This window comes from Ambystoma mexicanum, chromosome 2q (assembly GCF_040938575.1).
Source record: "Ambystoma mexicanum isolate Mex_15411 chromosome 2q, UKY_AmexF1_1, whole genome shotgun sequence".
NCBI classification, from domain to species: domain Eukaryota; kingdom Metazoa; phylum Chordata; class Amphibia; order Caudata; family Ambystomatidae; genus Ambystoma; species Ambystoma mexicanum.
The window spans coordinates 1230344579-1230367390 of record NC_090924.1 but is presented as its reverse complement, the minus strand read 5'-3'; the positions used below and the strand labels follow the sequence as shown (position 1 = coordinate 1230367390).

Sequence of the window (22812 nt, the reverse complement as noted above, 5' to 3'; positions counted from 1 at the left end):
AGAGCAAACAGCTTAATGTAAATCACAAACAAATAAGCCAAAATTAATTTCAAATCCAGGGTTTCCATGTGTCTAATTTTGTAAGTGTAAATCCAAGCCCAACCTGGTAAGAGATTGAGGATTGCAGTGTCAGTCAGTAATGGAAACTTCAAATAGCATTTGTCTTAAACAACCCGTGGTCTCTGTCACATAACCAATCAATAAGGCCTCATCCAAAAAGTGCCCACTCTATTAGAGCAGCCCCTTTAAATGGGCCTTTTGTTCATAATAGCAGCTATTTTGTATTGATGTCAAAACATTAGCAACCCATGCAATTGTTTGCAGCATTTAAAACAATGAGCTTGATAAACAAAAGCATTTTTTAATAGGGAAATCACATTAAAAATGATTCATATATCAGTCTCAAGGTATTTTAAAGTAACACATAAGGAACTGCATTATTTGCTCTAAGTGAAGAACCATTTGTCTGATATGAAAAATAAAAATATATTTCAGAATTCAACAGAGCATCCCCATTGACCTGCATATATGTAAAGGATATATTCATCATCGTCATATGTTTTTTTCAGATATGCACAGAAAATTCCACAAAAACAGTGCAAAATACAAAAATACATTTCAATTGTAGCACAATAAAATACAACACAAAACATCACAAAAATAGCAACTAAAAAACTCAGAGCCAAGATCGTTAATAGTTTTACATAATCTAATTTCAAAGAACTCTATTTAGCATTTGTTTCTGCAGACAAAGTGCTGATTTCACATATGAGAGCAAAGATCAGCCCACACATGGTGAGTCCACCCACAGCAAGCATATTAGGGCAGGTCGGTATTGTGCAAAAAACAATTCCTGCAGAATGGGTCGTAAGAAGAAAGAAGAAGCCTCTAACCCTTACATAGGACGGACAAAAAATACCAGATGGGCCAAGTCTTTGTAGGGTGCCTCACACTCAGGGCAGGACCAGTCGGCATCCCCCCAGACCAGGCTGCCACAACTGCCCATAGAGGTATTCAATTAAACTGTGCCCTAGATAGGAGTACGCAATCCAGAGGGAACTCTGCCCACAACAGATAGCTCTTAAAAACCAGGGACATGATCATCATTAGCCCTTGGTTCTTAGGTTTCAATAATTCTGTACTTTCTCTGTTCACACTCACAAACTCATAAAAAACAGGCAGTTCATAGTTTTATCTCTCCATGAAAAAGCATACTACAGGGTGGGTACAGATACATTATATTAATCACCTTCAGCTGTTTCTTGATATGAGACAGCCAGGGTACCCTACCTCCCGAATCCTTGTCAATACAGCCCAATTCCGCATGCACTCTGAAATTTGGAGCAGAAGCTGGCAATTCCAGCATTTTCTTAAAGAAATGGTTCTCCGTTGTCTGGACCGCACTAACATTAAAGTAGCCCCACAGTTCCATCCCGAATCTGGCAACTGAGGCTGCTTTGTCCTTGTACAGTTGAAACAATGGATCAAATGGTCTAGCTCTGAACATGGCCATGGCCCTAGAGACCCCACCCAGAGCCTGCTTCAACCACACCGCCTGCTTAGTTATGTGGGCAGTGGTGCAGAAACTGGCAGAAAATCAATTCACATATTTTAATAATACGTTTATGCACGCAGATACATTTTTATAATGAATTCTGGGTGTGGATTCTGAGAGGTCACCCTTTTTACATTGAAAAGGGAGAAGGCACTGCTGTCTAGCCAAAACCAGACGAGGTAGAGTAGCAGAGTAGTAAGGGTTTGACTCAGGAGGGTGTAAGTGTTGTTTAGGGCTACAATGAGACACATACAGAGCACTCCAATATTCAAGTTAGACAAAAGAAGTACAAACATATACAATCATTTATAGACCTATGAATACTATCTAAGCAATGAAAACCTCAGGTAAGTATTGTCACAGGTTCTCATAGCAGTACACCAACACTTTACCTTTAAAACCACTAGGCAATTGTAAGCCATGTTAAAAGCGATACTTTGAAAATTAATAAAGAAAGTTAACAAAAATAAATTTAAAAATCAATACTTTAGGCTATTGTTTAGAATAAAGCAAGTGAAACGAGAACACATAATTTAAAACCAGCTGGATGCAGGTAAGGAAATATTTAGAAAACAGTTATCACACTCACATTACAGTTTAGTTTCAGGTCCCTAGTTCTTAATCACTCCTGCCCTAATAGGTGATGGGGCCTAGTGCCCAAAAGTGACCGGTTCCACAAGATTTGCTTTGCAGAGAGTCAGGAGTGTTTACTATCTGAACCAGACACAAGAGTTCACAAAGCCTGCAGTTACAGGTAATTGCTCCAGAAACAGAAAAGCAAGGTAGGTATAGTTCTTACATGGTCCTCTTCCAATCTCACCATAGCTGAGGGAGAGGATGTTTGGTGGTATGGCGGTAAGGATAGGTATGAAAACTCCAAACTTACTCCAATGTATTCAGCAACCAATTCAGGGTTTCCTGAATCTGCTAGGCCCACTTACTTCTAGGCTTTGCCCAGATGAGGGAGGTCCAGAGTTCACAGGTGCAGAGGTCACTTTTGCTATCGGCATTGGGTCAGACTAGTCAACAGTTCTGGGCTCTGATGAGATAGTACAGAGCAGACAACCTCAGGGAACCTCTAGGACATGAAGAAGGAGGGTTGTAGTGGTGGTTACCACAATCAGGCCACGATGGGCGATCCTCATGGCAAAAAAGAGGACAGTCGCTGCACAGCTTCTTTTCATACAGGAAGGCAGAAACTGCAGATAAACATGTCTTGTTGCACAGTTTCAAGATCTACAAAGAAACAAGACAGAACGTGGAACAGTGACAAGTGAAGCTACGTGGCCCAGGAAGGATCTAGTCAATACACCAGTTGGTGCAGGGACACTTCCAAAGGCTCAGCAGTCACAGATCCTTAAGCAGGGGTTGTGATAGGTTGGTTCCACCAGTTCATGAGTCAAAGCACCACTGATGTCCTTGTGGGGATCTGTAGAAAGAAGCAGGGCTTCACCGGGAATTGGATTGATGTATTGTTGTCGCTCATCTTCGGGATTATTAGCAGGTTGCACTATTTTCATAAGGGTCTTGGCTCCAAATGTGATCTGTTTAATGGCTGCTGGAGGCCTCCTTTTAACCCCAATTTGGACTGAGTTGTCCCTAAGCCCACCAATATTAAGGATCTTCACCATTCAAACCAGCAAGAGCTATTTTATCATGGGCAGCCACTGGCCAAGACATCTGCCAGCAACAGAAACACTTTGGCTAGGATGTGGTCTGGGTCCAAACAGACCCAATGATGCTACATAGGTGAAGTTTTCTGTGTACTTAAAGACAAATACATAGGAGGAAGGGAGCATTTATGGAAAATCAGGAAAAGGAAGAAAACTGGATTGTGGTTCCAGCTGGAAGTAGATTCTCCTTAATAAGGCCCTATTCAGGGAACTGAATACAGATGCATTTAAAATGGCAGAAACAGATCACCTGAGATTGGTTGTGGGAGTTGGTAGACAGACAGAAAGGAAGAGTTTGCCTGGTCGAGTTGCCAAGAACTGGTTGATCTGGTTTATGTCTTTGCCTCTTCTGGGCCTTTGGAAGACAAACAAAATGTGACTTAAATAATCCAGAATATTTAAACAAATGTCCCAACAATTAATGAAATCTTAGATAGTAATTTAAAGTGTTTGGGGGGACCTTGCATATTAGCTATGTCATGGAAAGGGGGAAATGTAGTACATGGTGCATGTGGTTTGTGATTGAACCGCATACACCATTGTGATTTCCGAAGGCCTTAGGCATCCAAAACTGAAATGTGGAATAATAAGATTTTGTGATTGGTGTCTGCCCTAGTCAATGTATTAGTTGACACATTCTCTAAATGAACATAATGAATTTGAGTGTTGAGAGGGTATACCTTTTAACACAAATAGACAGGCCCAGGTCCAGAAAAAGTGTGTTTATAGGGCGATTTTCATTTGTTTTTGTATCAATAATTTATAACATGCATAGCATGGCTAAGTTCAGAGCAGAAGAAACTTAATCTGGACATAGATGGAACTAAAAAATACACAACACAAGAGAGAGTAGGAGGAGAAATTATCAAAAAAGAAAAGTGTTTAAGCTTTTCCAAAAACCTATTAAAGAATGAGCTCTTCGACATTCTAATGCCATTGCGTTCTACCAACAAGGGCCCAACATTGACAAGTAACAAGTTACTAAACCTGTGAGTGCAGGGAGATCCCTGGCAGAAACTATTCTTGTTAGAGAGGGACAGTGGGGCCAGCTCATGAAGTAATTTAAACATGAGTCAGTGAACAGGCAAGGATCGTCTAGAATTTAGAAACTGAGGACAATGGTGCCAGTTTGAAGAGAAGATGTATAGCCAGATCTGATGTGAGGAAGAGTTGGCATTAAGGAAGGGAATCTGCTGGGATAGCTTGGCTGCACATTCATGTAGGTGCTGGCATGCCACATTGAATGAATGAATGTTGGTAAAATGTTTTATGCCAGGAGTCGTGATTTCAGGTATGTGGGGTGGAGGGAGGAGGAGTGGAAGCATGAAAGGGAGTAGGGTGGGTGTGGCACAGAGAGTATGAGAAGCATGCTGGAATTGGAGGTGTGTGGAAGAGAGTGGTCAGAGATGACAGTATCCAGTTTGCGGTGGGGTGGGCAAGTCCATGAAAAGATTTCCAGGCACGCAGGAAGAGAACTAGCATTGAGTTGTTGCAGGGACATCAGAGACTACCAAGGGAGGTTGTAAAGAGTGTTTGTCAAGTAAGAAAAAGGAAAAAAGAAGGAGTCCCAAGAGGATATGTAAGCAGTAGTCCCTCAGGCAGAAGGTCACTATGGAGATATGAGTTTTGGTAGAGTAATAAGTGAGGAGAAAGAGAATCTTAGTGATGTTTTTCAGGTTGGTGCTAGCAGCAGTGGCAGTAGAGGTGATACAGTGGTGGAGTTCAAGATCCAATATTCATGACAACTACTTAGTTATTCTGTTCCTAACAAGCACTTCTCAGGTATCCACACTTGATGATATTTTTGTTCCAAATAACTATTAATAACCTATCATGTTTTAATTGCAGCTTTGAGGGTGTCATGGTCTACAATGGCATTGGAAGCTTGCCTCTACCTGAATGTCTGTGGTGCGATGGAATCCTGACAAGCCCAAAGAGGCATATATACATCTGGGTAGTCTTGTTGTTCTGCGTAGATTATTTCACTGCTGCTATAAAGGAGTAACTTAATTATCATGAATCGCTGCAGGCTTACTTGTTTCACATCGGGGTCCGACGTAACCAAAGGGACAGGTGCAAACATTTCGAGCCAGGCAAGCACCCCCATGTTGACAAGGTGGATTACAAAATGCTGCAAATAAAAACATAAGTGTTACAACAAAACCATTACGAGTTACATTTTACAGTTGTTTATTGTATTTTACAATGTTTACTTTGCTGATGCTGTCAACTTGTTGAGGTCTAATTTACACAGACTTGTAGCCCCTTCACCATCATTTAATTTCCAGCCTGTCTTAAGATTCAACTCAAAATTAGAAATTACACTTTTTACAGGTCTCCTTCTTGTTGCTCCCAAAAGATACATTCTCTAGAAGTAGCCAAAGAGGGAAACAGCTCATGGGGAGGCAGCAAGGGTCACGTAATAGGTCAATCTTGATGATTAGAAGGGCGATAGGTTAAGGTGCATTCCCGCTGCTCTTGCTCTAGCTTTTAGGAGAATGTGAATTTAGGGAAACTTGAGTGCCCTCCACAACACAGCCACACTTGCATCTAGGTGTAGAGCACACCCTCAAAGAATATCACCCATTGTTTAATAATAGCTGATAACCAATCCAGTTTTTTTGGGACATATGCACACCCTTAAAACGCCAGTTGTATTTATTGCTTTTTTATTTTTGTACATAAGTTCAAATATTGACTGTGCAGCGCAAGCTCCACAGCCAACATCTGAATCAGGGTAGTCTTTCATTACAACCCTGTTCCATGTCCACACTCAAAAAGGGGGAGGGAATGAATTATGTCGCGGATGCATGTACCAATACAATCAGGTATGTGTGTGCATGGTGATATTCAATGGCGCAAGCATGCTGTTCCTTCTTTGTAACTCATTGTTGGGGGGCAAAAAAAGAGAGGTATAGAGGTCAAATCAGCTATGAACGTTTGCAAGAGAAGAGGACACAAAGAATGGTCAATCAACATCTCCATCATCATTTACTTTCATTTACTTTCAATAATGAAATCAGCAATAAGGCCTCAGTAACAGGCCTTGCGAGGGACTGTGTTAGGCAAGACTGTATGCAGTAACCATAGGTTGCACTACAACAAGCCTGACCTCCTGACAGTAGTAACCCAACCTTTGGTATAAATCTGTACTACACAGGTCAGTAGTGTGGACGAGTAGCCAGGCTTATGTCAAGAGGGGCCAATGTGAGCTGTACGGGAGTTGCACAGAAGTTCACAGTGACAAGTATCCAAACAAACACACACAGGGTTTCTTGATAAAACAATTATTAATTTATTTACCAGTCAGTTAATGTAAGCCTTCTTCAGAAGGGAGCACTGTACAACACCACACAAATATACTTCACAATTACACCATCTCTTAGTTCAGAATCATTAAATACCCTTTTGGGATGGCATACAGCAGAGACCTACACCCACAGGTGACTTCAATTGCTAGGGTGCTGTTGACATTAATGTATTACTGTTGGCATTCAGAATTAGTTAAGAGCAAGTAAAAAGGAAAAGATTATTAGAGCAAACAAATTACCACAAATATTTCTTAAACAGGCATATACTTTCAGATCCCCCAAAAAGAGTCATTCAGTTAAAACAGGATACGCCAAAGTCAATAGGCAGGATTCTAGATAGGCTAAAGCACTTCTTTGAAGGTAAGTAGAAAAGTCTTTGCACAATGTTTCAGAAGTTTTTGAAGAAAAAGATGAATCAATGTAGGGCCACAAGCTGTTAGACTTGTGAGAGTAGAAGATGAAAGCAACTGTACAGCAAGAGGTACAGTACCTTTAAAAGGAAGAAAAGATGCAGCAGATGACTCCTGTTCCTGTGCAGCTCAGAAGATCTCCCTGTTCCTGGGCCTCAGTCGTGGGGACAAGAGGGAGGACATTGGGGGACTCCTGCACTGCACTGGGACGGTCAAAACTTGCAACTGGCAAACTTCACATACAGTGGCTGTTCGTTGTTTCAGCTCCTCGTGTCTACTACAAATAGCAACATTGCGGTTCTTGGCTGTCGAGATGGACTTTCCTTGCTTCTGGTGCCCCGCACTGTGTTAAGGGGTCCCAGGCTCAGTCAGTCCTGCTTCCTGGGAGTCCGGAGGATCTTCCTAGAGCTCTTGGCCAACTTAAAAACAACACACACAAACTGGTGTTCCCCTCCCTGCCTCTACGGTTTTCAGCAGAAACTCTGTGGAAATTCAACCAGCTCTGAGATGGATGTCCAGGTGGCTTACTTTGGAGTTGATTGTTCCACTAACTCAAGGGGAGAAGTCGTCCTTGGAGGGGCTTCTCTGTCGATGCGAACATGGCGTTTCGGCACTGCAGCAGAGCTTCACTGGGCAAACCAATGGTCCAGGAGTTGCAGCAGGCACCCTCTTCAAGTTCTTCTTCGGTTCCTTTATCCAGTGGTCGACTCTGCCTTCCAAGCCAACAGACTCGCCTTTTATACAGTTCTCTCCCTTTCATTCCAGCCAGCTGTCACTCACCGAGCAGGGTGGCTGTCCTTGCCGGACAGTCAACCAGCCAATCATCACAGACTGCATTTGGGTCTCTTAGGAGACTAAGCACAGGGAGTTTTGGGCACCTCCCTCACTTCCTGCCTACACCAGACACCCTGGAGCCAGAGGCTGGCTTCACTTGTGAATCCCCCCAAAGACAAAATGAACAAAGGGACCAACCCTGGTTTGGTGCACAGAGTAAATCCCAAGAAGGACCTTTCCACAAAGAAATGGTGAAAAAAGAAGAACAGGGCCATTTTGACAAAAATGGCACCCTTGGGTGCTTTACTGCATCTGTGAACGCAGCCTGCGGTAGTAAAAATTAAACCACTGCCACCAGCCATTCAGTGAGGAAAAGGTAACGTAATATTGTTACATGAGAAGTTAGACAAAAGGGGGTACTAGGTAACCCCACCAGTACCCTATTGTAAGATAGTGTGTGCTGGGTATAGAAAGTTACAAATGTAAATTAAGTCAATTTCACTTTACTGCTCTGGGAAACAGTAGTTTATCCCCGGAGAAGATATTTAAACCTTGGGGAAATCTAAGAGACTTCCCTGTGTCACTCCACTAAAGGTGCTGTGTGCCACAATGTAAAAAAAAGATGATACCTATGGAGTTTGTCAGACTCCACAACCAAAAGAAACAGAGTCCAGAAATCACATTAAAATACCTGAGAGAGTGAGAAAAAGGGTCTCACTCTCTCCAGGTTAAATAAATTAAGTTCTCAAAATCCAGTTGCTGGGGGTCTCTAAGGTAGAGGGAATTGCCACATTTCTGAGAATTCTCCCTAACAGCCTGGTACAACCCACTCTAGCCAATGTATTGCCATTAGCACCTGTTGCCTGGCTTATCTTTTTTGGAAACCAGCTTGCATAATGTTCTCCACTCCATTCCGTAAAATGAAAATAAGACACTTCAGAAAAGATGATGACTAGGAAAACAAAAAAGGAGCTTGTTCAGTGCACTACAACCCGTTTTCAGTTTCGATAGTAGCACCCTGAATGAGATGACAACATGGCAGCACATCAGGTAATTGGTGTTATCCAGTTCAAATAGCTTTGTTTGGAAAATGAATTCCATCCATTGGACTACCTCGTTGGAGCCATCAAGGGCATCCTTGAAATTTAGAGGATCTTCAATTTGTACAATAAGATGCCTACTAGTGCATTTTCACCCCTTCTTGCATCAACAGAAGCCATGCACTACCTGCTCCTTTGTTAGTCCCTGGAAGATTGCCTGTCACACCCTGATCATGGTGACTCATGTTGCAACTCATCTTAGAAGCCTAGAGGTGTTCTGAGGTCACCTGCACTGCAGAAGTCTTCATCTTTTCGTTTTGGGTGTTCAGCTAGGAGGAGTCTGGAACCAATTCGACCGACTGAAATCCTGCGTCTGAAAGTGACCTTTGCACCCACAGCTCCTGGACCTTCCTTGACCGGACCAATTGCAGAAGACTGTGTGCCCAATGGATTCTGGACCATTAGCCGTAGTCTCTGGAGGCAGAGAGGTAAGTTAACATGGCTCTTTCTATCCCCCCGTTCCCAATAGAGTTACATGGACATAAAGTCCTATCCCTGAACTACTCTTTCCTCACTTTGGTCAGCGCATGCCTAGGCCTATATAGTGACTGGGATTGAGTTAGTTTACTTACCTGAACTTTACTTATGAATCATAACCACTGGCATTGTCCAACTCTCTTAAAGTTACAATGTGGATATGATGTCTTCAGGGCAGAAAAGGCCCAAAGCATATTAGGGATGGACTCATTAAATGTTCAGGAACATCCCTGTTATGCAATGTGCACCCCTACACCTATTCCAAACAGGCGCATGGGATTGCTTTAGTGCACTGCATGTTTAAAAGCACACCTTGTTTGTGCAATCAGGATCGACTTTTAAATGCACATAAGCACCCCATGAGTTACGATAATGCGCAAAGGTAGAAAAGCCCATCTGAATGTGCCATATAATATACACCCATTCAGATGTCCCTTGTGGATAGGGCTGCTCCTTTTCTCTGCGTAAATGATGAGATGTGCTAGCACATTTCATTTCTTGTATCAAGAAAGTTTTTGAGAACCTTGACCTTTGTATTTTTTTTAAATACCTGTTTATGCGAAAAAAAAAAAAATTTGTGGGTGTTTTTGCAGAAATTGCAGTGTTTGCCTTTTTTAAAAAAACACAATCATATTCATGGCATTTTGCGGGATTGTGAAATCGTGATAGCTGGAGGGTCTGGTAATTGCTGGAAGCACAATCTAGCTTTGATGCTAATTTTGTCTATAAAATGGTAAGTATAAGGTGACTAATCCTAAATTGCCTAGGGTCATACAGACGTGGACCCCTTCCTCACTGTGCTCTGAGAGGCCCAGCTCCACCTCATGGATGAGGCCCAACAAGGCTAAAACACGTGTATGGGGTTGCTGTTGGTACTCTTTTTCAGAAGGGAATTGCCATAACATTTCGGTGTTGGACTGCCCGTGTGGACGGGACAAAGACTCAAATGCATATGGATATTTTCTTTCTGTGAAAGGTACATTGAGTTTAAGTGTGGCTGCGGACTCTCGAGTGGGTACCTTCCCAAAGAACCGGTCATTTTGCCGTGTTTGTTCTCGCATAGGGGTGCCTATGACTATGTTTTGTTTACATTGTAAATGCATTTTCATTAAAATATCTTAATACAGAATTCCTATTTTTGGGACATTTTGCTTTTTTCCCAATGTTTTTGAATAGCTTACTTCATTTTGGTGGCCAGGTGGACTTAACCTGACATTACAACCTTTTTTGCCTTCCAGTCCCAGGAGTGCATCTCAGGAATGCCATTTTTACTCCTATGTGAATTCGATCAGCCTACAATGGTTTAAAGGTGTAGGGTGGTGACAGCTGTACTTTAGCTTTAGTTTCATCTGGAGTACAACCTATTTGACTGCGTTGGTAGCCTTTTGAAACTTGTTGGTAGCCTTTGGGTACCGATGCTTTATTTCAAATCCGCTCTCAGCCTTTTATATTTTAGGGGTGCCTTTGTTCAGGGCAAATGTGAGGCTTAAAATGCTTGTTGTGAACATGTATTTTTGGTGAACCCACATGGCATCTTTTATATCGGTTCCAATTGATTTAGACCAGTGTAGGTCCTTGGGCTCTCCCTCTCACTTCCTGTGTGGGTGGTTTACACTGAGTGGCAGCACTACCGACCACCCAATATGGTTGCTCATTCGATCCCTTGCATTCCCAGGCCTGTTCTAGCGTTTGCAGTGGTCATTAGGGCTCTTACTGTACCCTGCTCTCGCCTTATACAACTTGGAAGAAGCAGGTTAGACAACCTGATAAACAGGGGGTCAAGCCCTAAAAATGAAAGTGGGGCGGATTCATCAATAAACACAATGGCATGTGACGTCACCAGAAATAAGACTATACAGGTGAAATATGCACATTTCATTAAATGGGCTTTGCATAACCAAGCAAATTGCACAGGACGAATTACACTTGCCTTTTATAAAATCAACTCACAAAATACCAAGAGAGGATATTTTCTTGCAATAGTGTTTTTGGAAACGAAAAAGGTGTGCTTTTTTAAACTCCAAGAACCAATACACGTTTTCCCTGGAACTTGTAGTACTGAAATGAAACATTTCACCTTTAGTTGTTTCTTTTTTTTTCATCCGGTTATGTAGTGCAGTGGTGAAGTGTCTGGTCTGCAAACTGCATGACTGCAGTTCGAGCCCCGAGGTCGGCTTTAATTCAAAGAGGGCATTCAAGGTTTCTGATTTTAGCTGGGGGGGAATTAGTCAATCCTCTGAAAAAAGTGGGTGGACGGGTGTACCCTCGACTTGAGCCGTGCTGATAAATTAGTTTGCCCACATAGTTCAGCCCTTTTTGCCAGTTATAAACTCTCCCTTGGGCATATTGGCTGAGTACAGTAGTTTGGAAACATACTGTTTTTGGTCTTCTGCCTCTGGAGGTCCAATCCAGAATTTGCCTCCCCTCTTCCGCTGGGTCGGGTCTTTAATTTTGGAACTATTTTCTGGGGGGTTTTCCACTGCTTTCTGCAGTTTACAGCCAGGGTCTTCCACTTGTCTGTGGGTTGCGGTTGTTGCCTAGAAGAGAGCTGGGAGACCAACAGCCCACCATAGTCACTCTCTGGGACATCCTGGGTTCACTGCCACTCTTATACCCATGCTATGCTCGTGTTCTGCTGGACCTCCACTCTTTTTTGCTCACTGCATCACTGGGAGCCAGATTCATTGGTTCCATAGACTTCCAAGAGTCTACCTCACCTGATTCTTCACTCTTGGCTTGAAGGCTATCATTATAGGATAGATGTTTGTTCTTATTGTCTGCCTTGGGCATTGTTGTTGTCTTGGGGTTCAAGTCACTGGGCATTGGACCCTGTAAATACCAAACAGGAAAGAAATCTGTATTTACCCAGATTGTTTTGCCATGCTCGAGATGTTTTCGCCAAATCTGCTACTCTAGGTGCATACCACTGATGCCTGGGTGGGCAATTATTCAAGATATTCTCTTGTCCGGGTCGAGATTCTTTGGAGGCAAGGCTCAACTTCATTCCCCATTGCCTTACAATAGGGGTCTCCTGCTTTGTTGCAATTTCTACTGGGGCTTCTGGTTCTGCAACTGACATTTGGTCCTCCCTGAGGCTGTTTGTCATGGAATCCACACCTGTGTGGTAAAACAGATATACCACCATACAAGGGTTCCATGTAATTTCAATGAAGTAAATTACTTCAGTGCAATTTACTTCATTGAAATGAATACGAAAAAACATAAAGCGCCCATTCCCTCCATTTCTGCCCTACCCCAGCCCTCCCAGCCCATTTTTAACTCTTACCCCACAAACATATGTATACTTCGAAGCGTTTTCGAACTAATTTTCACAAGGTAAATTACATGGAAGTCATTTGCATCGTGGAAACCACAGGACAAGAATACAAGCGCATGGCCAGTTGTCTCTGTCCCATTGATTCCTAATGAACTTGTTAGGGAGTTTTATGATGTCCGCCTGTGGTAGGACTATAGAAGACTCACTCATTGGAGTACAGGGCTCCAACTCTTAGGTTTGGCCTGAACTACCCAAATGGTTTGGTAGCAATGGATGAGCAGCAGGCTTAGTCTAGGAGGGAGAAGGGCAATAGTTGAGTACAAAGACATTTGAGCACACTCATAGTCAAGGAAACACTTTCACACTGTAGTTATATAAACATATTTTTACTTATTATATATAGTAGGCAACGTTAAATTCAAAACAATTCAAGTATGTAAAAACAGTTCATACAGATACATATTTACACAAGATATTTGCTGTTGCAATACTTATTTCGAACAGTAGACTTTTATATGATAATCAGATAAGTACAAGAGTAAATTTGTGTTAGCAAATCATACATTAGCCAACATTTAAAGAATAGCAATACTGGTAGGTTAACAAATATAGGAAAGCCTTACATTTTGAAGTCCAACCCTACCTGGGAAATGAGAGTCTCAAAAGCACTGGGGGTCCAGTAAGCTTTGGGCGGAAAAACAAAGGATGACAGCCACTGTCAACTTTGTCAAATGCACAGGTGATGCTTTTTATAGAACTGAATAGCCCATTTTGTTTCAAAGGGTCCGGGGATTGGGCAGGCCCTCTGGACTATTTTAGCCTAAAGGACAGATGTCCAAAGGCCGGGGAGAACACGGTTTTATCACCCACACCAATGTGACTCTACAAGCTCAGTAGGAATTAATAGCAACAAATAAACAGCGCCTGTAAGCCCCCAGAAGTCAGACAGTACCTTCTATGTTGAAGAAATGTGGTATCTCTGGTAGTTTCCTATGGGAAGATGACAGCAGCTCTGGTTTGAGTCTATGGACTTGGCGGCTGAATAAGAACTTTTTGCGGGCACAGGGATGCCCAGCAGATGATCTTCACAGCATTTGGTTGTGGAGGCATCGATACAGGCTTTGGAACAGTGACAGTTGTCATCCAGCAGACTTTGTTCCTTCTATCAGTCTTCAACTATTCTGAAGGGAATTCTATGGTCAGGATGGAGTCACTGTAGGCTCAGGAGGATGCCCACATGTTTGTAGCCAGAACTGCACTCATGAGATGATGCACTGCAACAGTGCCTTAGGTCCCAGTGTATTCAGGTTTTGCAGGCCTGGAAGGTTGCAGAACTTTGCGACATAGCTCAAACTGCAGATGGTCTCGAGACTGGTTAGACCCACTAGTTCAAGGGAGGAAGTTGTCTGGTCTGGATCTTCCCTGTTGCACATAAGATAGGGCTGGAGCAGCAGCAGTCACTCAGTCAGCTTTGGCGGTCACTGGAGGTAGCTGCAGATTTCCTCTTCTTTCTTGTTCCTCGGAATGGATCTTCCAGTGCTCAACTTTGGCATAAGCATCAAGGCCTTTGTCGTTTATGCAGGAATGCAGCCAATCAACATGCATGCATGCAACATTCAAACTTTGGGTGGTGTGCTGTCCCAGTTGGACAGCCAGGCACCCAGTTAGAACTGGATCCAAGCAGACACAGTGGAGGACAAGGACCTGAGGAATTTTGGTGTCCTGCTAGCTTCCTGTCCTCCCAGACACACTGGAGCCTCTGGGCAGGCTCCCCAATGGGAGCCCATTGAACACAAAGCAGGACTTTCCCTATCCAGGTTAGAAGAGGAAGATTCAAGAAAGGGCAAGCTATTGTGAGTTGGGGAAAAAAGAAGACAGGCACCATTTTAGGTCCATGGTGACCCATGTGACCTTTACTGCAGCTGCAAAAGCAGCCTGTGTGTAAAACCATTAGAAAATATTCACTGCCCCCAGCCACTCAGATAGACTTGCCACTGTATCTAGAAAGTTACAGGAGAAGTGAGAAAGGGAATACTGTGTATGCCCTCAGCCCTCCAAATAAGGTGGCGTCTGATATCACAAAAGAAAAGCATAGATAGGATACAAAGTATCCCCCTATCCTGGTAACATTAAGTTATTACAGGAATATAAAAGAAACCAACGAGGGGAGTTCAAGGAGCCCCCAGCAACACTGTACAGAGGATGCTGTGTACTGCAATAGTAAAATACAGGTGCCATTGAAAAAGACAGAGGAAAGCAAACTCCATCAAAGTTAACCAAAAAGGGTTTCCAGAGTCTCATAAAAAGAATGAAGGAGTGAGGAAAAAAGGTTTGCACTCAGGAGAGTCGGAAAAACAATAGTCCAGCAAAAAGTGCTGGTAGGCTCACTAAGTGGGGATACATAAACACAAAATGGAAATGCTACCTAACATTCACCCCCCCAGACTTTCGACAGGAGGATCCACTCCTGGGTGGACTTCTGGTTCCAGTAGGTCAAACCTTCTGGAGAGTACATCAGAATTCTTATGTATGGACCCTAACCTATGCTTTATGTTGGAACTCATTACAAGTTTGACAGGCATTAAATCCACCTGGATACCAGCAAACTGGATTACCGTTACAGGTACTCGTCCCGGTGGAATGTCCATTGGATTCTGAGTGCCGGGTGACGGTGTAACTCCCTATTCATGGAGGCCCACAGAACTCCATGGGGGAGTTTTCTGGTATTACTGGTGCCTGTAATACCAGTGTTTTCTGCTGGTAAGGTGGTGGAATGACCTCCAGCTTTTTGCTGAGGCCATTCCGGCTACCCCACTGGAATACTTGTAATTAGCCAGTGCGGTAATGTGCCGGTATACCTTAATACCAGCACTTTATCTCTGCACCGGCCAAGTTGTAATGACCCCCTTGAAAGCTTATGTACCACCTGAGAAATATAGGATTCCCCCCCTTAATCTGCATCATCAATCTCAGCGGTTAGAGGCCAGTTTTAATTCTGAAGGTAGTCCCATACAAGTATGGCCTAAACTTCTTCAACAACCAAACTATGGCAACACACTCACATTCTATCGTTGCCTATTTCTTTTCCCTGGATGTAAGCTGGAGCTCTCAGCACTGGAGCATTGTACAATGCATCTGCATATAATCTGGAGATCTCAGCAACACTGGAGCATTGTACTAGGCATCTTTCAGCACCTGAAAAGCCTTCTGACATTCTTCTGTCCATTTTACCTTCTTAGGCTACTTGGGAGAAGAAATGTTATTCGGTGGTGCTGCTATTGTTCCATAATAAGCAATTACATTTCTATAGTATCCTGTGAAGCCTAACTGGACTCTCACTGGTGTCTAAGTAGAAGGGGTTACCCAGTCTTGTACAGCTTTTACTTTGCTGGGCAGGGCTTTACTTCTACCCCTCCTACCTTGTGTGCAAGGTAGACCGCTTTGCTCTGACCATCTTGCACTTGCTTGCCTTGATGGTCAGATTGGCCTGCTGAAGGGCCTGCAACACCTGATCAAGATGGGAAAGATGTTCCTCCAAGTCGGTGCTGTCTCAGTTCTGGTGAACAGGCATCAACAATGATTTCTAGCGTGAGAAGACTCCTCATGTCATCATAGGTTCTCACTTTATGGCCTTCAATCCACACATCTAAGTTCTTCAAGTACTCACATACCGAGGTTGTCCATAACATGCCATCCTTTTCTAATGGTCCCTAAACCTTTTTTGATATTGGGAAGGAGTCTTCTCATATATAGCTATTGGAGCTTGATTGAACAGGCTATCAGCAACATCCATCTTCAGAAGCACATCACAGCCATTCTGGGGGAGCCTAGAAAGAACCCATGGTACAAGTGCACTATCACTTACTTCTTGGATTTCACAAGCAAATTCACTCACCAAATCCTTAGGTAATTCAGGCTGTAAGCATCAGCCAAGGAAGACCCTGAGGAGGAGGAACAGTTACTGAGACACATCCTTCTAATCTCTAACTCATTTCACCATCTACCACAGCTTTCTGGGGCTCCCCTGAATCTCCTTGAATTAAGTGTGATTCATACTGAGACTTTGGACAAATGGTCCTGGTGTGCACTGTGCAAGTATGCACATCATCTGGATAACATCATTGTGTCCTAAATTGATGTTAGCAATAAACCAATGCTAGCAATGCTGATTGGGTCACCACAAACCCCCTGGCTGATTCTTGTTTATTTCCTGCTCCTGTTAAATATGCCAGTCATCTCAACCATGTACCTTCTGATTGTCGGCTGCCTGCTTCTTTGGTTTTAAAGCTTGATTTCCATCTGTGCCTGATTTGAACTTGTGTTAACCCCAATTGCAGACCATTTGACTGCCAACTGCCTGCTTCTTCAGTTGTTTACTTGAAACTTTGACATGAGCTCACTCAGACCGTGCCACTGGCTCAGGCCACCCCATAAAGTGTAACATTGGATTTACCCTTCCCTTCGTGTCATTGCCCCTCCATTGTTCTTTTGTCGGTTGAACTTCTCACTATCAATGTGTCTGGACTTTTCTTGCATAACCCTATTAACACTTAAGTTTCCATCCAGTTTTTCCTCTCTTCCTGGGCCTCTCTTGAATCCTATAACCACTGAGGCTGCAGCTCTGCCTGAATCATTTGGATTACACTGTCTAATTTCCAACTCTGTCTTCTGGAGCGCTCTGCTGGTAACTACACCCCTACTTACTTTGAACTTTACTGCATGTACCTCTTAGGACTCAATCATGTGCCGTCATATCAGGCTCCCAAGCTGCCATTCTTCTTCTTTTTTATTTTGGCCTGGTTTCATTGGGCATACTGTTTGGTCTATATAATCAGGTTGGTGGGTTGTTGGCAATAGGTTCAGGCCTGTTCCTCTCCTCCTCTAGGATATGTATTGTTTCTGGAAGGGCAGGGGATGTCCTTATTCACACCTTTCCCCCTGGTTCTTCTCCACTGCTTTACTCCTCTACCTTTTCAGTACAGTCTTTGGGTCATACTGGGTGTGGCCTTGGAGCGCAGTGGGAGGTTTGAGGGAATGTCCTTGTGGATACACCCAATTGCTGACAGGCCCCCTCCTTGCCCGTGTAGCCGTAAGGACTACCACTGCTTACAATGAAAATGAGTTACAGTGGTAAGTGATGTTTAAAAATAATGTCACTTCCTCCGCAGAAAAGTCAAAAACAAAGAAAGCCAGCAAAAAGACTAGTGATCTCACAAATGCTCCCTAAAACCAGCACAATGGAAAATCCTCCTTAGCACCTATAAGTAAACCATGAGTTCCAAGATCTCAGATTGGCTAAGCCGGACAATCACGGTGCTAATTACCTTGACAGTATAAACGGCACTGACTCAAAATGGCTGTTATTGAATGACAGCTGAGGCATTCTCCCAGAGAATTTGAGTAATCTACCTTTTTATCAAGAATATGCATTACAATAGGGAAACAGGAAGCAAAGGTTTCTTACCATCATCACACGTAGGACCGCCATATCCTGGGGCACATTCACAGATATTAGGCTTAATGCACTTTCCACGATTCTTGCAATCAGGTCGACACACAGCTGCGTAAAATAAAAGCATTGATTTAAATGACACATAATAAAAAACTAATTGACTGATTTAGGCCACTGTTATTTAATCATGCTCACCAGTTTGGCAGTTGTATCCAGAATAACCAGGCTTGCAACGGCATGTATTTGGCGCACCACACTCCATGTTTTTACCACATGGCTGCCTACATATTGCTGAAAACACAATAGCATTTATCAATACAGCACACATTTCTTAAAGTACCTCAGACGTCATTGCATTACTATGTAAAAGGCAAGAACCGTGGTAGCAAGTTTTATACACAAACACCTAATTATCACTAATATTATTATCATTATAATTATTATTGGTGGCAGTGAATAATAACAATAATGTTTGTGGCCACATTTTTTATTTGTAACATTCTATTTTATTCTGACATTGTTTAAACCAAAATGACACTTATGTAATAAAATATAGTATTTTGAAACACTTGGTTGAACAGGCACCATATATTCCTTAGCTGCCCTCCACCTCTCCTCATTGCTTAGCTCACTCTCCCTTTTATTTATTTTGAATTATAATGTTTGACTGATATGATTTTGATAGCAGTTCAGCCTCAAATGCTTTCTATCAGGAAATGTACGGCACTGTTAATCTGCAGAGGGGTTTGTCATTCTTTTGTATTAACAAACCCATCTTTCAATATCTATTGATTTTTGTAACTACTAGATACATTTGGTCATGTATCAATTATGTTTGTCAAATATAGATTCATTATTATCACCAATCGGTTCCTTTGTAGCAATTATATAAATGCTTGTAAAAAACGAGTTTGTTTCAGGGATATTATGCTAGGCTTGCCAGGGGTACCAATAGACACCCCTCACAACTCCAGTAGTTTCACTGGCACAGCCCTTGCATCCCCAGGCTCGGTGAGGGTAGGGTATTGTAGTAAAATTAAAGTAAACCATGCTTTGAAAACTTTCAGGAGCGCCATGCCTTGCTCCGACACTCGCTTCTCAGCAGCTCCCCATTGGCTGCTTAGCAGTTAGGGGTTGTCACTAGTGGTGGAAGCGCTACCAGGGATGTTGTTTCACCAACATGCCAGAGGAAGAAAACATGACGCCACACGGTCCTCTGGTGACATCACAGGAAGTGATGTCATTTGACCGCATCCCCAAGTGACATCACAGGAAGTGATGCCACATGACCTTTCACCTCTTGACAAAACAGGAAGTGGCATCACATAGCACTGTTCCTCAGTACATTAAGAAAAATATGGTTACAATATCACTGTAATATGATATACATTCCATACAAGAATGATGACCATATGTAGTGTTAAGGCCCATATTACCAAATTACTGTGAATGTAAACAGGCGCCCAACACAACAACCTGGGCTATTGTGCATCACTTGGGCTGAACTGTAGACAGACAGAGCATCTCGAAGAGGCCTGAACTCCAAAGCGCAGACATCCAGTGCCTGCCAAGTGTCTGGCCACGGACTCGAAACAGCAACTGACCAACACAAGTCCAACCAGAAAAACGATGGTCTGGAGGCTTGCCCAGAGCTGTGCCAGTGGTTATAAAGGATTTGAAACCTTCCAGCTATCACCTTTCTGTTTTGCTTATTTGGTAAGTAACCCACAGTTTGTTGTTAGATGGAAGATAGAGGGGAAAGATGTGTTGCAGGTAACTATATTTGTAGGTTTTTTATTTTAAAATGTAATCAGCAGCAGCAGCTCCACAACATCACCCCCAGAAAAGCCTGCTGGGACTACAGACTTAACTACTCCTCACTGATGATGCCCAATGAGGCTGGAACATGTGTGGGGATCCTAGAGGTCTCGTGCAAAAGGGATGTGACATAGCAGTTCGGGCTGCACTACCTCTTTTGGGGTGGGACCAAGCCTGATTTGCATATTCTATGATAGGTTATTTGTAACGCGCTTAATACCCAGAGGTTTCTAAGCGCGGACATGGGATCAAACCTGTGGTGCTCTGTGTTGTTTTGCTTCCAAGGCAAGCACATTGTCCCTGAGCTATCCTCCCGAGACACTCCCAAATGGTCTTTCCCCTCCTGTAGTGGCTTGGCAGGCTGAACAACGATGGTGTGTAGGGTTGCCCAGAGCTGTGCCAGTGGTTAAGAATGATTTGAAACCTTCTAGCTATCACCTTTCTGTTTTGCTTATTTGGTAAGTAACCCGCATTTCTTTTTGTTAGATGGGAGACAGAAGAGACGTGTTGCAGGTCCCAGTAATTGCAGGGTTTTTTATTTAAAAATGTAAGAGGCCGCTCCACAACATTACCCCTAGAAAAGCCTGCTGGGCCTATAGACCTAGGCTACTGACGCCCAGTGAGGCTGGAACATATCTGGGGATACGTTTGGTCTTGTGCAGCATAGAAGTGACCTAGCAGTTTGGGTTGGACTACCCCTTTTGGGGTGGGACCAAGCATGATTTATATATGATCTTTTCCATTCTGTAGTCTCTTGGCAAGCTTAAAATCGATGGTCTGTAGGGTTGCCCAGAGCTGTGCCAGTGGTTATGAATGATTTGAAAACGTCCGGCATCACCTTTCAGTTTTGCTTATTTGGTAAACAAATCACAGTTATTTTTGTTGGGAGATAGAGGGGAGGATGTGTTGCAGGTCACAGTAATTGCAGTTTTTATTTATTTTAAAATATAAACAGCAGCAGCTCCATGACATCACCCATAAAAAAGGCCCATTTTACTATTTTCTTTGACCCTTTATATCTTGCTTAATGCCAGCCTCCTCCAGCTTCTATGCACTGGAACAGGAACTGGACCCATGTTGCACTGCATCCCCTTGTTCCTAAAGCAAGTGCATTGCCCCTGAGCTATCCTTTCCCAATATATAGGAAGCAAAAGATGGTTTACTTCAAAGCTGAAGGGCAACGTCATGTAAATGAATGATCTCATCTTGCGTCTATCTACAGTGTTCCTATGATGTAGTTCTTCTGGCAGGTATGGGTCAGGCCACAGAGTGCCCAGGCAAGATTGATGGCAGAAGCCACTCGGGCACACCCCTCTCATCACAGGCCCGGTGGCTCACGCGATGTGCAAAGCAGACGACAAACACTGATGGGTTGTGCTGTCACTGAGTACAAGCTGCTCTTACCCATTCCCAGCTAACTAGACGTAGCCTTCATACCCATCCTATTGATACTGCACTGAGTATGAGCTGCACAGACAGCCTGACCTCTGAATCTAACCAATCAGGCATTCCTCACTAATGGACCGCCAACCTGTTAGTGATGGTGGCTTCATGGTTTTTCCTGCATCCCTGTGATTTCTCCAGTTAACGAGATTTAGATTCCTGGTGAGAAAAGCGGTGGCACCTTTTTCAGGCGCAACATAGATATCTGATCTTGGCACTGCCTCTTTGTCCAGTTGCCATGGGGTCGCAAGGACAGGTGTAGGGGGAAGCAGATGGGGATCCAGGGGAAGAGGTTGCTACCCATGGCAACCCTGAAATGTTGTCTTTGAGCGCCACTTTTCTACTCTCAAAGATCAGCACTGACATTGCTGACACATTAAGCATGAGAAGAAGGAAGCCATCAGCTGGCAAAAAAGAAAAGTCACAGGTTGGGTATTGGTAAGGAAGATAATGGCCCTCACTATAAAGTTGGCAGAATGGGTTTACCGGCACCGATAAAGGTGCCGGTGCCGGTAAACCCGTTCCGCCCTATTACGAGGTCTCCTCGCGGGACCCGCAATGGGCGGAAAAACCAGGTGTCCTTACCGGGTCCCGCGAGGGGACCAGGGAGCTAACAACGGGCCCGTCATTAACGGGCCCGTTGTTATCTCCATCCCCATTCCCATTGAGCCTTATGGGGGCTCTAATGGGAATGGGGATGGACCGGGTCCGGGTTCCTTGGACGGGGAATTACCGGGTCTGCCAAGGTTGCGATGGCCTGGTAATTCCTCATTCAAGGAACCCGGGCCCGGATTGCAGTATGGAGGCAACCATGCCGCTAAAAGCGGCATGGTTACCTCCAACCTTCTAATGAGGCCCAATGAGTGTTTCTTCCCGGTATTTGTGCAGTGTTAGAAGCTTAAGTTTCAGCCAGTGCCGGCAGCAAGTGGCTAGATCGGGGTGGGTTGGATTGGGATCACGACAGCACAGTAATACAATTAATTATGGCATGTGGCATTGTATTGTATTGTAGGATTTTATGAAATTACATATGGCTTATGAGCCCAGTAACTGAAAATGTGAGGCTGCACCTATACATGTGGTGGCTAAACCATGCATGTGAGGCATTATAAATGGTTTTGGAGGGTATTAACAGGTTATTATGCATTCCCTTCTGCTGCTCATGTTGCTCTTCGTACTCACATCTCCCCATGCGTTCTCCAATCATGCTACAACTTCTGACTTTCCTATCCCTATCATAAAACACAAACTCAAAACACCTACTACTCTATCTCTTCTGCACCACCAACTTCAAACAAAGGTGACAAGCTAAGCATACCTCCCCTAACACCTATCCACCTTGCCTATCTTACTCCGAGGCTCAACATATGTACACATCCTTACCCCATCAACTGAAAATTGCACCCTGGAATGTTCAGTCTGTATGCAACAAAACATTCTTTATCACTGACTATTTTCACTCCAGCTCTCCTCTAGACCTCCTTGCTATCACATCACTGAAATCTGGATTTCTCCATCTGAC

At 43.5% G+C, this 22812-nt stretch overlaps 1 protein-coding gene across 3 annotated transcripts in view; it reads right to left on the bottom strand.

The window, feature by feature from the left end:
• Nucleotides 1–22812, bottom strand: part of VWDE (von Willebrand factor D and EGF domains) — a 550953-nt gene that overhangs the window by 32924 nt on the left and 495217 nt on the right. For all 3 annotated transcript variants that reach the window (XR_011303393.1, XM_069648623.1, XM_069648624.1), the window contains exons 23-25: nt 18225–18320; nt 18042–18137; nt 5264–5359 (exon numbers count right to left, since the gene is read on the bottom strand). Coding sequence is in view for 2 of the 3 variants with exons in the window: in XM_069648623.1 (XP_069504724.1) it covers nt 5264–5359; nt 18042–18137; nt 18225–18320 (288 nt within the window). In the remaining variant the exon portion in view is untranslated. The remainder of the gene's footprint in view (nt 1–5263; nt 5360–18041; nt 18138–18224; nt 18321–22812) is intronic.